This window comes from Thalassophryne amazonica, chromosome 6 (genome assembly GCF_902500255.1).
Source record: "Thalassophryne amazonica chromosome 6, fThaAma1.1, whole genome shotgun sequence".
Lineage (NCBI taxonomy): Eukaryota > Metazoa > Chordata > Actinopteri > Batrachoidiformes > Batrachoididae > Thalassophryne > Thalassophryne amazonica.
In genome coordinates this window covers 7593524-7607014 of record NC_047108.1, presented here as the reverse complement: position 1 = coordinate 7607014, position 13491 = coordinate 7593524, and the positions used below count along the sequence as shown (strand labels likewise).

Here is a 13491-nt window from a genome sequence, read left to right as displayed (position 1 = left end):
CTTACTGGGAAATCCGGTACCAAAACCAGAAGTGACTTTGTTGGTAAATGGACGACCAGTGACATTCCTTTGTGATACAGGAGCATGTAGAACCACATGTAATGACAACATACCTGTCCATCAATTAAGCAACGAAATCTTTAGGGTTCGCTCTGCAAATGGACAAACATCAGACGTCCCTATCACTAAACCCATAACGTTGGCAGATCCATTTGGCCTGACATGTACTATGTCAGTGTTGAACATGCCACAATGTCCAGTTAACCTTTTAGGACGAGACGGATTGACTGCATTGGGCTTGTCCATAATTGTGGAACAAGGGAAATTAGTTGTTGAACGCACAGGAGGCGTTAACATGGTAAGAGAAGAAAGCGATGACCCCACATTCCACTATTACTATACATTTGACATTTCAGAAGAAGATGCTGCAGGATGGGGTAAAGATGTCGTCTTGCAAGCGACAGCCCTACTAAAAAATCCTGAACAAAAGATGTCACCACCTGACCTGCATGTCACAATGTGGCATAAAGATCCTCCAGGTCCGGATGGTGACTATGAAAACAAATTGAAAAACGTTTCACCTGTGAAGCTGACAATGACCGATTTGATTCATGATGGCAACTCAACAGCTGTCATAACAGTGACAGGTGCCACTGAAGACATTTTAAAATTGAGATTCACAGGTATGCCTTTGCATGTGTCACTTTGTAAGCCATATTTGACAGAATGGCAAGAATTGGGACTGACAGTCATAACAGCTTTGTCAGCCACTGATTGGAGCAGAGTTGGACCACGAACGGAGTTCAGTCCATCAACTAAATTGTATAAAGTGCCAGTTAATGTCCCATTGGTGCTGACAGCTGGAACACACATTGATGTGTCCACTTCACAATCCTGAGTGTTTCAGTTGAGTCCTGAAGAGGATGATCTTCTCTCTTCTGTACCATCAGGATTGTGGACAACAGGTCCTTCAGACGTAGGACTGATAAAAAATGCACAACCTGTAGTTATAAGACCAAAAACAGAATACAGACCATGTGTAAGACAGTATCCATTGAAACCTGATGCAATTGAAGGAATCAGGCCAGTAATAGAGAATTTATTAACAGCAGGAGTAATAGTGCCATGTCCAGATTCACCATGTAACACACCCATATTTCCTGTAAAAAAGGCTCCGCCCTCAGTAGGGTGGAGAATGATTCAAGATCTGCAGGCAGTAAATGCTGCTGTGATTAAAAGAGCACCATGTGTCCCAGATCCACACACCTTGTTAAATTCGCTGAGACCAAATTCTAATAGTTTCTCAGTAATTGACATAAGTAATGCATTTTTCTCTGTGCCAGTACATCCAGATAGTCAATTCTGGTTTGCTTTTACCTTTAAAGGACAACGATATACATTCACCAGATTACCGCAGGGTTACGCAGAGAGTCCAACTATTTATTCTCAAGTCATGTCAGCATGTTTAGCCAATTTCGTTCCACCGGCAGATAGCCAACTATTGGTGTATGTTGATGACATTTTGATTGCCTCTGACACACGAGAAAACTGCATAACTGACACAGTAGCATTATTATGTTTCTTATTTGACAATGGCCACAAAGTGAGTAAAAACAAAGTTCAGTTGTGTAGGGATAAAGTAAAATATTTAGGACATGAATTATCAGCCACAGGGCGTACCATTCTGTCTGACAGGAAGGAAGCAATTTTACACGCTCCAAAACCACAAACCAAAAAGCAGATGATGTCATTTCTTGGACTGACTAATTACTGCAGGGCATGGATTCCCTGCTATGCAGAATTGACTAGTTCACTTTCTGATTTGATGTACAAGGATGATATTTCAATGTCAACCGTGTTGGAATGGAACAAAGATGCTGAGGAAGCTTTTGTAAAAGTAAAACAAACATTAGTGTCATCCACAGTTTTGGCACTACCAGATTATAGTAAACCATTCATTCAAACAGTTGATTGTAAGAATAAGTTCATGACTAGTGTTTTGGTTCAAGTGTATGGCTCAAAATTGAGGCCAGTTGCCTACTACTCATCTAAATTGGATGCAGTAGCAAGTGCTCTACCACCATGTGTACAGGCTGTTGTTGCAGCCTCTATGGCTGTTCAAAGTAGCAGTAATGTTGTTCTATTCCATCAGTTGACACTGAAAGTTCCACATGCAGTTTCTGCACTTCTGTTGCAGACAAACATGAGCCTTTTGTCCCCAGCAAGACATCTTTCGTGTATGTCCTTGCTATTATCACAACCACATCTTACGGTAGAGCGCTGTACAACATTGAATCCATCCACATTGATACCTTTACCTGAGGATGGTGAGCCGCACAATTGTCTTGATGTAGCTACGGTCTGTACGAAAGCACGCCCAGACCTCCAGGACACACCCATCCCAAACAGTACAATTGTGTATGTGGATGGTTCTTCCACTAAAAACGCTTACGGACAAACACAATCTGGATATGCTGTTGTCACAAATTCAGAAGTATTGGATTCTGCTTCATTGCCATCGTCATTTTCAGCACAAGCAGCTGAATTAGTTGCTTTAACTGCAGCTTGCTATCTGTTTAAAGGTACAGCTGTAACAATTTATACAGACAGCCAGTACGCTTTCAGCACAGTGCATGTGTTTGCAAAACTGTGGGAAGAGCGTGGAATGGTGACATCATCTGGAAAGCCAGTGACTCATGCCACACTCCTAACTGCACTACTGAAGGCTGTGAAATTGCCTAAACAAATTGCTATATGCAAATGTGCGGCTCACACCAAAGGCTCTGACAGTATTTCAAAAGGAAATGATTTTGCTGACAGAGTAGCAAAAGAGGCAGCAGCAGCTTCTTCTATTTTTGCTGTACAGGAAACTACTCCAGATTTGCATTTAGGTCATACACTGCTTGCTGACATGCAACAGCAGGCAACTGACAGAGAAAAACAAATGTGGATAGCTAAAGGGGCTACGTATGCAAATGATTTGTACGTATGACCACAAAAGAAACCCATATTGCCAAAAAATATGTTTAAATGGGCAGCTATTATGAGCCATGGCGTGACGCATGTCTCATCAGGGGGTATGATATCGCAATTGCAATCTATTTTTTGTCTTTATGGGTTCGATGCATATGCAAAACAGCATTGTAGAGCATGCATGATATGTGCAAAACACAACTCACAAGGCAATTTGAGACCCCAAAGAGGCAAATTTCCAACACCACAATATCCCTTTCAAGTGATTCATATGGATTATATACAGCTGAGTAAACATGAAGGGAAGGAATTTTGTTTAGTCATAATTGATGCCTTCTCAAAATGGGTAGAATTGTTCCCTACAAAACATGCAGATGCACTTACAGTGGCTAAGGCATTGTGCAAAGACATCATTCCACGATTTGGAATACCAGAAACAGTCTATTCAGATAATGGAGCGCATTTTGTTAATACAATAGTGCAATACGTAGGAGAAGCGCTACAGGTCAATCTCAAAAATCATTGTGCTTATCAGCCACAAAGCGCCGGATTAGTGGAAAGGATGAATGGAACAGTAAAAAACAGACTTAGAAAGACAATGGAGGAAACAGGCAGACCATGGACACATTGTGTAGATTTGGTAAAAATGTACATAAACATAACTAGTACCATGGGGTTGACACCGTATGAAACATTGTTTGGCAGAAAATATCGATTGCCATATTATGGGCAAATTTGGGATGTACCTGAGGAAGCCAATTTGGCGGATTACATGAGAAAAATGTTAGAAGGACAACGAGGGAGAGTTCCAAACACTGATGATCCCATTTCTCCACAGGAGGACCCTAAAGTGGTACCTGGAGACTGGGTGTTGATAAGAAGCATCAAGAGAAAACACTGGCATTCACCTAAATGGGAAGGGCCCCATCAAGTACTACTCACAACACCCACAGCCTTGAAAATTGGGGAAAGAAGTACATGGATTCATTTGACTCACTGTAAGAAAGTCATTTCTGCAGACACAGACAAACAGTAAGAACAGTAGGACAAGACTAGTAATAGTGTGTGAGCTTGGTGTTAAGATCCAGGTTAGACACGAAAGCTAGCAGAAGACATTAAGAAGCCACTGTTCTGAACATAGGTGTGCTGTAGTGTGCAGAAATGGCGAAAGAAAAAAAACAAAAGAACGAGGGTTTCTGGACCCCATGGACAGTCCTTGTTATGCTACTTTTCTTTTTCGGATTGGGCTTATTATTAAAAGCCATAAGCACGGGACATGATAATAAGGATCACCTCCGCAGATTGCAGAGACCAAAAAGAAGTAACGAAGACCCCAGTCCGATAATAAATGCCACAGTACATAGCTGTGATAGGAACAATGCGTACCAATTTGGTATACAAGCCTGCATTCCTAGAAAAGCTTCTGTGGTCATCTCTGTACCATATAGTGCTCTTACCCATGGAATATGGGATGGTGGGGATGGTGACAGAGGGACTAATTACGGAAATAGTTTCTCATGGTATATGACCAATGATCAACAAGATAAGAGATGGGAAACGTTGGTAGCCGATGAATGGAGTAGATGGACACCAAGATGGGCACAAACCGAGTGGGCTAAGTACCAGAGTCAAATTCTCAAAATGTATCAAACAGATGATAAGCTGTCTATAGTGGTGAATACCACAGAAAAAGGAACCATATTCCCACCTGATATAGAGGGAGACTGTTGGTTGTTCCTCCTTTGGGTATACAAACAAGGAAAAGATCCGTATTTCCATTTTTTCCTCTGTGAAACAGATAGAGTACAGCAACCAATATTGACCGAATTAAGTACGTCAAAGGGGGTGTCCATACAAGCAAAGGGGGTGCCCATACAAGCAAAGGGGGTGCCCATACAAGCAAAGGGGATGTCCGTACAAGGCACAAAAGACATGAAGGCAGATGACTGGTTCCTAGTAACTACAGGAATTAGTGGACAAAATAACAATTGGCTTTTAATGGCAGAACAAGCAGGACTAGCAGCAAAGAAGGACTGTGTTGTATGTATGGGACCCAGACCTATATTACAAGTAATACCGGCAGCATTACCCAAAGACTGTCTGCTGACGGTTATGACACAGACATACATTGCAGCAAACAACAAATGTTCTAAGTGGGACAAGATCTATCCATTGACCAAATTGACTAAGATCAAACCTTTATTTTCAAGCAAAGTTGGGCATGCTAACCATACATGTGTACACTTGACAGGGACAAGTAAGACTTTGGGTAGCTTAAGCCACACTGCCTGGTGTAAGAATGTGGTCCATAGTACTCCCACATTCAAACCTGTCGGTAGGAGTGATGTATGGTGGTGGTGTGGTGATAACAGAATCTTTGACAGACTGCCACGAAATGTGTCAGGTTATTGTGCATTAATATCAATCAATCAATCAATCAATTTTTTTTTTATATAGCGCCAAATCACAACAAACAGTTGCCCCAAGGCGCTTTATATTGTAAGGCAAGGCCATACAATAATGATGTAAAACCCCAACGGTCAAAACGACCCCCTGTGAGCAAGCACTTGGCTACAGTGGGAAGGAAAAACTCCCTTTTAACAGGAAGAAACCTCCAGCAGAACCAGGCTCAGGGAGGGGCAGTCTTCTGCTGGGACTGGTTGGGGCTGAGGGAGAGAACCAGGAAAAAGACATGCTGTGGAGGGGAGCAGAGATCGATCACTAATGATTAAATGCAGAGTGGTGCATACAGAGCAAAAAGAGAAAGAAACAGTGCATCATGGGAACCCCCCAGCAGTCTACGTCTATAGCAGCATAACTAAGGGATGGTTCAGGGTCACCTGATCCAGCCCTAACTATAAGCTTTAGCAAAAAGGAAAGTTTTAAGCCTAATCTTAAAAGTAGAGAGGGTGTCTGTCTCCCTGATCTGAATTGGGAGCTGGTTCCACAGGAGAGGAGCCTGAAAGCTGAAGGCTCTGCCTCCCATTCTACTCTTACAAACCCTAGGAACTACAAGTAAGCCTGCAGTCTGAGAGCGAAGCGCTCTATTGGGGTGATATGGTACTACGAGGTCCCTAAGATAAGATGGGACCTGATTATTCAAAACCTTATAAGTAAGAAGAAGAATTTTAAATTCTATTCTAGAATTAACAGGAAGCCAATGAAGAGAGGCCAATATGGGTGAGATATGCTCTCTCCTTCTAGTCCCCGTCAGCACTCTAGCTGCAGCATTTTGAATTAACTGAAGGCTTTTTAGGGAACTTTTAGGACAACCTGATAATAATGAATTACAATAGTCCAGCCTAGAGGAAATAAATGCATGAATTAGTTTTTCAGCATCACTCTGAGACAAGACCTTTCTGATTTTAGAGATATTGCGTAAATGCAAAAAAGCAGTCCTACATATTTGTTTAATATGCGCTTTGAATGACATATCCTGATCAAAAATGACTCCAAGATTTCTCACAGTATTACTAGAGGTCAGGGTAATGCCATCCAGAGTAAGGATCTGGTTAGACACCATGTTTCTAAGATTTGTGGGGCCAAGAACAATAACTTCAGTTTTATCTGAGTTTAAAAGCAGGAAATTAGAGGTCATCCATGTCTTTATCTCTGTAAGACAATCCTGCAGTTTAGCTAATTGGTGTGTGTCCTCTGGCTTCATGGATAGATAAAGCTGGGTATCATCTGCGTAACAATGAAAATTTAAGCAATACCGTCTAATAATACTGCCTAAGGGAAGCATATATAAAGTGAATAAAATTGGTCCTAGCACAGAACCTTGTGGAACTCCATAATTAACTTTAGTCTGTGAAGAAGATTCCCCATTTACATGAACAAATTGTAATCTATTAGACAAATATGATTCAAACCACCGCAGCGCAGTGCCTTTAATAACTATGGCATGCTCTAATCTCTGTAATAAAATTTTATGGTCAACAGTATCAAAAGCAGCACTGAGGTCTAACAGAACAAGCACAGAGATGAGTCCACTGTCCGAGGCCATAAGAAGATCATTTGTAACCTTCACTAATGCTGTTTCTGTACTATGATGAATTCTAAAACCTGACTGAAACTCTTCAAATAGACCATTCCTCTGCAGATGATCAGTTAGCTGTTTTACAACTACCCTTTCAAGAATTTTTGAGAGAAAAGGAAGGTTGGAGATTGGCCTATAATTAGCTAAGATAGCTGGGTCAAGTGATGGCTTTTTAAGTAATGGTTTAATTACTGCCACCTTAAAAGCCTGTGGTACATAGCCAACTAACAAAGATAGATTGATCATATTTAAGATCGAAGCATTAAATAATGGTAGGGCTTCCTTGAGCAGCCTGGTAGGAATGGGGTCTAATAAACATGTTGATGGTTTGGATGAAGTAACTAATGAAAATAACTCAGACAGAACAATCGGAGAGAAAGAGTCTAACCAAATACCGGCATCACTGAAAGCAGCCAAAGATAACGATACGTCTTTGGGATGGTTATGAGTAATTTTTTCTCTAATAGTTAAAATTTTGTTAGCAAAGAAAGTCATGAACTCATTACTAGTTAAAGATAATGGAATACTCAGCTCAGTAGAGCTCTGACTCTTTGTCAGCCTGGCTACAGTGCTGAAAAGAAACCTGGGGTTGTTCTTATTTTCTTCAATTAGTGATGAGTAGAAAGATGTCCTAGCTTTACGGAGGGCTTTTTTATAGAGCAACAGACTCTTTTTCCAGGCTAAGTGAAGATCTTCTAAATTAGTGAGACGCCATTTCCTCTCCAACTTACGGGTTATCTGCTTTAAGCTACGAGTTTGAGAGTTATACCATGGAGTCAGACACTTCTGATTTAAAGCTCTCTTTTTCAGAGGAGCTACAGCATCCAAAGTTGTCTTCAATGAGGATGTAAAACTATTGACGAGATACTCTATCTCCCTTACAGAGTTTAGGTAGCTACTCTGCACTGTGTTGTTATATGGCATTAGAGAACATAAAGAAGGAATCATATCCTTAAACCTAGTTACAGCGCTTTCTGAAAGACTTCTAGTGTAATGAAACTTATTCCCTACTGCTGGGTAGTCCATCAGAGTAAATGTAAATGTTATTAAAAAATGATCAGACAGAAGGGAGTTTTCAGGGAATACTGTTAAGTCTTCTATTTCCATACCATAAGTCAGAACAAGATCTAAGATATGATTAAAGTGGTGGGTGGACTCATTTACTTTTTGAGCAAAGCCAATAGAGTCTAATAATAGATTAAATGCAGTGTTGAGGCTGTCATTCTCAGCATCTGTGTGGATGTTAAAATCGCCCACTATAATTATCTTATCTGAGCTAAGCACTAAGTCAGACAAAAGGTCTGAAAATTCACAGAGAAACTCACAGTAACGACCAGGTGGACGATAGATAATAACAAATAAAACTGGTTTTTGGGACTTCCAATTTGGATGGACAAGACTAAGAGACAAGCTTTCAAATGAATTAAAGCTCTGTCTGGGTTTTTGATTAATTAATAAGCTGGAATGGAAGATTGCTGCTAATCCACCGCCCCGGCCCGTGCTACGAGCATTCTGACAGTTAGTGTGACTCGGGGGTGTTGACTCATTTAAACTAACATATTCATCCTGCTGTAACCAGGTTTCTGTTAGGCAGAATAAATCAATATGTTGATCAATTATTATATCATTTACCAACAGGGACTTAGAAGAGAGAGACCTAATGTTTAATAGACCACATTTAACTGTTTTAGTCTGTGGTGCAGTAGAAGGTGCTATATTATTTTTTCTTTTTGAATTTTTATGCTTAAATAGATTTTTGCTGGTTATTGGTAGTCTGGGAGCAGGCACCGTCTCTACGGGGATGGGGTAATGAGGGGATGGCAGGGGGAGAGAAGCTGCAGAGAGGTGTGTAAGACTACAACTCTGCTTCCTGGTCCCAACCCTGGATAGTCACGGTTTGGAGGATTTAAGAAAATTAGCCAGATTTCTAGAAATGAGAGCTGCTCCATCCAAAGTGGGATGGATGCCGTCTCTCCTAACAAGACCAGGTTTTCCCCAGAAGCTTTGCCAATTATCTATGAAGCCCACCTCATTTTTTTAATATCATTATTGTTACCAGTTAAAGCCATACCCATGACCCCTGAAGACGTTACGACATATGCAGCCTCTCTTATTCCTGAAGATTGGCAGAAAGGCATAGCCAGACATAGAGTAAAAGAGAGTGGAAAGGAGTAGGAAATCCAACATATATTGACGCAATAGGAGTCCCCAGAGGAGTGCCTGACGAGTATAAACTGGTTGATCAAATAGCAGCTGGATTTGAATCTTCCATCTGTTGGTGGTGTTCAATTAATAAAAACGTGGACAGAATAAACTACATCCACTACAATGTACAGAAATGAGGAAATTGGACTGAGGAAGGATTTAAGGCTGTCCATTCACAGTTAGAAGCCACGTCCCTTATGGCCTTCCAGAATCGTATTGCTCTGGATATGTTGTTGGCGGAGAAAGGAGGTGTTTGTGCCATGTTCGGAGAACAATGCTGCACATTCATTCCCAACAACACGGCTGCAGACGGCAGTCTCACTCAAGCCATTGACGGGCTGAGAACGTTGAACAGGAAGATGAAAGAGCACAGTGGAGTAAACACCGAAGGCTGGGATTGGTGGCTGGAAGGGATGGGAAGATGGAGGTCTTTGATTTCTTCACTATTAGTGTCTATAGCAGTATTTGCTGCAATTCTAACATTGTGTGGATGTTGTTGTATTCCATGTCTCTGAGGCCTTGTAAATAGACCGATAACCACAGCAATAAGTCCAGGACCAGGAGGGGGACCAGCATCATATCCACTCCTGGGGCAAGACGACACCGAGGAGGACGATGACTCCCATGACCTGTACCCAGACCAATGGAAGTATGATGACCCAGACACCGATGATGGTGACAATGATGACATCACCTCTGGGGTGTAAGCCTATAGAACATACCATGATGAACCTCTTAGTGAAAATCTCAAAAAGAAGTGCTAAGCTAGGTGATAACTACTACTGTATGTTTAACAGGTGATAAACAGGAGGGGAATGTTAAAGATTTTATATATATGTTATCACTGTTAAACATTTGTACCTTTTGTCTTCTTTCTGATGAGAACGGTGTTGTGCTGTTTGCACCTGACCCCGAGAATGTACGTGTTATTCAACCTTGTTTTAGCATGCTGGGGTCAATCTGAACTGGGAATGAAGAGCTGGATGTACTTATTATTATTATACAACTTGTTTTTGTAGCCGCTAATGACTGGGAGTGAAGCATGACGGGGTCAGTCATGAACTGGGAGTAATAGACCTGAAGGTTGTTTTGACTGTTGTGATGTGATGCTTAGTGTGAAGACCAGGACACTCCAGGCAGATGCACAACAGCTGATAACTGCAACAGACGAACGAGATGTGCTGACCTCCGACGATAAGAGTAAAAGAAAGAAACTGTTTTTCCTTACAGCTGCGCTTATTGACGTATGTGTTTATGTTACGGGAAGAAACTTGTCTCGCGTTGTCCCCCCCCCCTTAGGACAAGTTTTATGATGTAATGAGGGCATCTCTTAATAAAAAGAGCGGGAGCACAGGCCAGACTTTAGTGTAGCCTTGGTGTACAGCCTGCCTGCACTCCGCGCGTGATTAATTTGACTTTCTGTCTCACTGGTGTTTCTTGACTCTGTTTGTCTTATCAAAGGTTTTAAGAATGTTTGGAGGAGAAAATACCCAACAATGGCTTTCAGTGGAGTGAGTATATGAGAAATTGTTTAACAGCTGGACATGTTCCAACTTGTCCTTAAGGCTTCCAACAGAGGTGTTTTTCCTGTGGCGGAGCATCGCAGCGGCTGCGAGCCGACGCTGCAATCCGTCCACACGTCTTTCATTAAAAAAATCTCCTTTAACAGTGGAATATCCGGATAAAATGCTGAAACCGACTTCTTCTGAAACTTCTGTTCTCTCACGACGTCCTGGATCAATAGAGCCTGAAATGTGGAGGTTTTCAGCTTGAAACAGGCTGATGACGGTGCCTGGGAGTGCTGCACGACGTCTCGCACCGTGGGAAGTCCTTAAAGCGACAGTATCACCTCAAAATCTCTCATCAGCCGTTAAGATTTTCACTGAAAACCAGCTTAATTTTTCGAACCGTGTCCACTTCGATGTGTCTCACAGGTTTAGAAAAAATTTTGATCAAACAAAGCGCCAGTCTCTCAGCAACTTCTCAGACAAAGGAATTCCGACGAGGGGCTGGACGACTCCTCCCACAAGGAGTGCTCACAGGCGAATGACGTCACCGACAGGCGTGGAAAAACTCACGCATGCGCACGAGGGTTCAAGCATGTCTGACGTAAAAACATATGAATGAAATCCATATAGTTTTTGAAAAAAATAAAAAGGACCTATACTTTATTGACAGACCTCGTATTTTAATATTACTTTTGATTATATTTTAGGAGCATTTTACATCTCAAATGACAGGATAGTAAAGAGTAAAAGGAAAGCCTTCGGAGATCCGGATCACTACATATCTGTCAAGATTAATTCACATCTGAACTATTTTACAGTTACGTCCTCTGCATCATTCACCATCAGGCCCTGCCCCCTTTACCCACATTAGCGTCCCACCTTCTTCTGCTGCTGGCTGAGCAAAGCTCGCTCAAAGCGCAGCACTTTGGAAATGTCCAGGTTGTCCTTACAGAAGGAGTTCAAACCCTCCGTCAGGTCGTCAAGCAGCGACTGAAGGAACACCCAGCTGAACTTCAGCGTGCTGACGCAGCGCTGCAGGAGGTCCTCTGGTCACAAACACAAAGAAGAAGCACTTCAGTATCACGCAAAGTGTACTTAAACTGCATTAAATCAATCAATCCTCACTCGATATTTAATATTGATTGAGGATGGAATAATATTTAATATTTGTGATTTTAATAGGGTTTTTTTTGTTGTTGTTTTTTTGAGAATTCGCGCTGTGGTTTGTTTTCATCCCTCTCCTGTATGTTTACCTTTCTCCTCTTCCGCCTCCTCCTCCACACAGCTCTCATCCAGCTCATCCTCACTCGAATCTGTTCCATCAATCCCTAGAAAAAATATTTTATTTCACTTGATGTTTCAGATGAATAGAAAGTGCACTTGTCCAACACTTTGGCACAGAGCACAACACCACAACAACTACTTCATTCTGAAAACGTTGATGGTCTTCTCGGACCAGTGACCAAAGTTTGGTCTAATCTGCAGCTCAAACTTAAGCAAATGGACAAATCGAAGTTTGCATATTACAGATGTTGTGCATTTAAGATGTATACACGACATCACTGAATGATTTCTTTGATTACTGTTGAAATTACTGCCACATGTCCTTTAGGACAATAAAGACTAGTATATATTTTTTCCAAATATCTTGTTCTACAGAGTGTTACTTTGCTTAATGTTACAACATTTACAATGAAACAGATCTGATAAATATTTTGCAGTCTTCCACATGATTATCAGAATTCACTGCACACAGTAAATTTTATTCCTCAAAATTTGCTCAGTTGAAATCACATTTAGCCCCACTCCAGAAAGAGTTCCATAACTCTATCAGAGTGAAATCAACTCTGTCTTAAAAATTCAACAACTTGAGTTCACTTTATTATATAGTTTATAGAACTCTATGCAATCCAAGTCCCAGAAGAGTAAACTTTACTCTACAAAATTTACTACTTTTAAAATAATAAAATTATTATCACTTGTTGCCTAGCAACAGGCCATATGCACGTATATTAAAAAATATAGGCAGACTATGATAATTAAAGTTTCATACTTCGCAGGTTACATTCACTTCCAAAAAGGCCCAGTTATTTTGTAACAAAAACATATATTTAAATACGTTACAAACATAAAACTGTTGAGCTTAAAGAGTGATATTTTGCATTGTCAATATTTATCAATCAAATGATGTTCCAAAGACTTGGTTGAGCTGCCATAAGACATTACATGCACAGAACCTAAGTTTAAGCATGTAAATGACAACTTTGGATGCTGTAGCTCCTCTGAAAAAGAGAGCTTTAAATCAGAAGTGCCTGACTCCGTGGTATAACTCACAAACTCGTAGCTTAAAGCAGATAACCCGTAAGTTGGAGAGGAAATGGCGTCTCACTAATTTAGAAGATCTTCACTTAGCCTGGAAAAAGAGTCTGTTGCTCTATAAAAAAGCCCTCCGTAAAGCTAGGACATCTTTCTACTCATCACTAATTGAAGAAAATAAGAACAACCCCAGGTTTCTTTTCAGCACTGTAGCCAGGCTGACAAAGAGTCAGAGCTCTATTGAGCTGAGTATTCCATTAACTTTAACTAGTAATGACTTCATGACTTTCTTTGCTAACAAAATTTTAACTATTAGAGAAAAAATTACTCATAACCATCCCAAAGACGTATCGTTATCTTTGGCTGCTTTCAGTGATGCCGGTATTTGGTTAGACTCTTTCTCTCCGATTGTCCTGTCTGAGTTATTTTCATTAGTTACTTCATCCAAAC

The 13491-nt window shown here is 40.9% G+C and overlaps 1 protein-coding gene across 1 annotated transcript in view; it reads right to left on the bottom strand.

Moving 5' to 3' along the window:
- The window catches only part of si:dkey-11f4.7 (piezo-type mechanosensitive ion channel component 2), a 197592-nt gene that overhangs the window by 77459 nt on the left and 106642 nt on the right, over window positions 1-13491 (bottom strand). Inside the window, exons 33-34 of the mRNA XM_034171725.1 lie at window positions 11979-12053; window positions 11605-11771 (exon numbers count right to left, since the gene is read on the bottom strand). Of these exons, the coding sequence (XP_034027616.1) occupies window positions 11605-11771; window positions 11979-12053 (242 nt within the window). The remainder of the gene's footprint in view (window positions 1-11604; window positions 11772-11978; window positions 12054-13491) is intronic.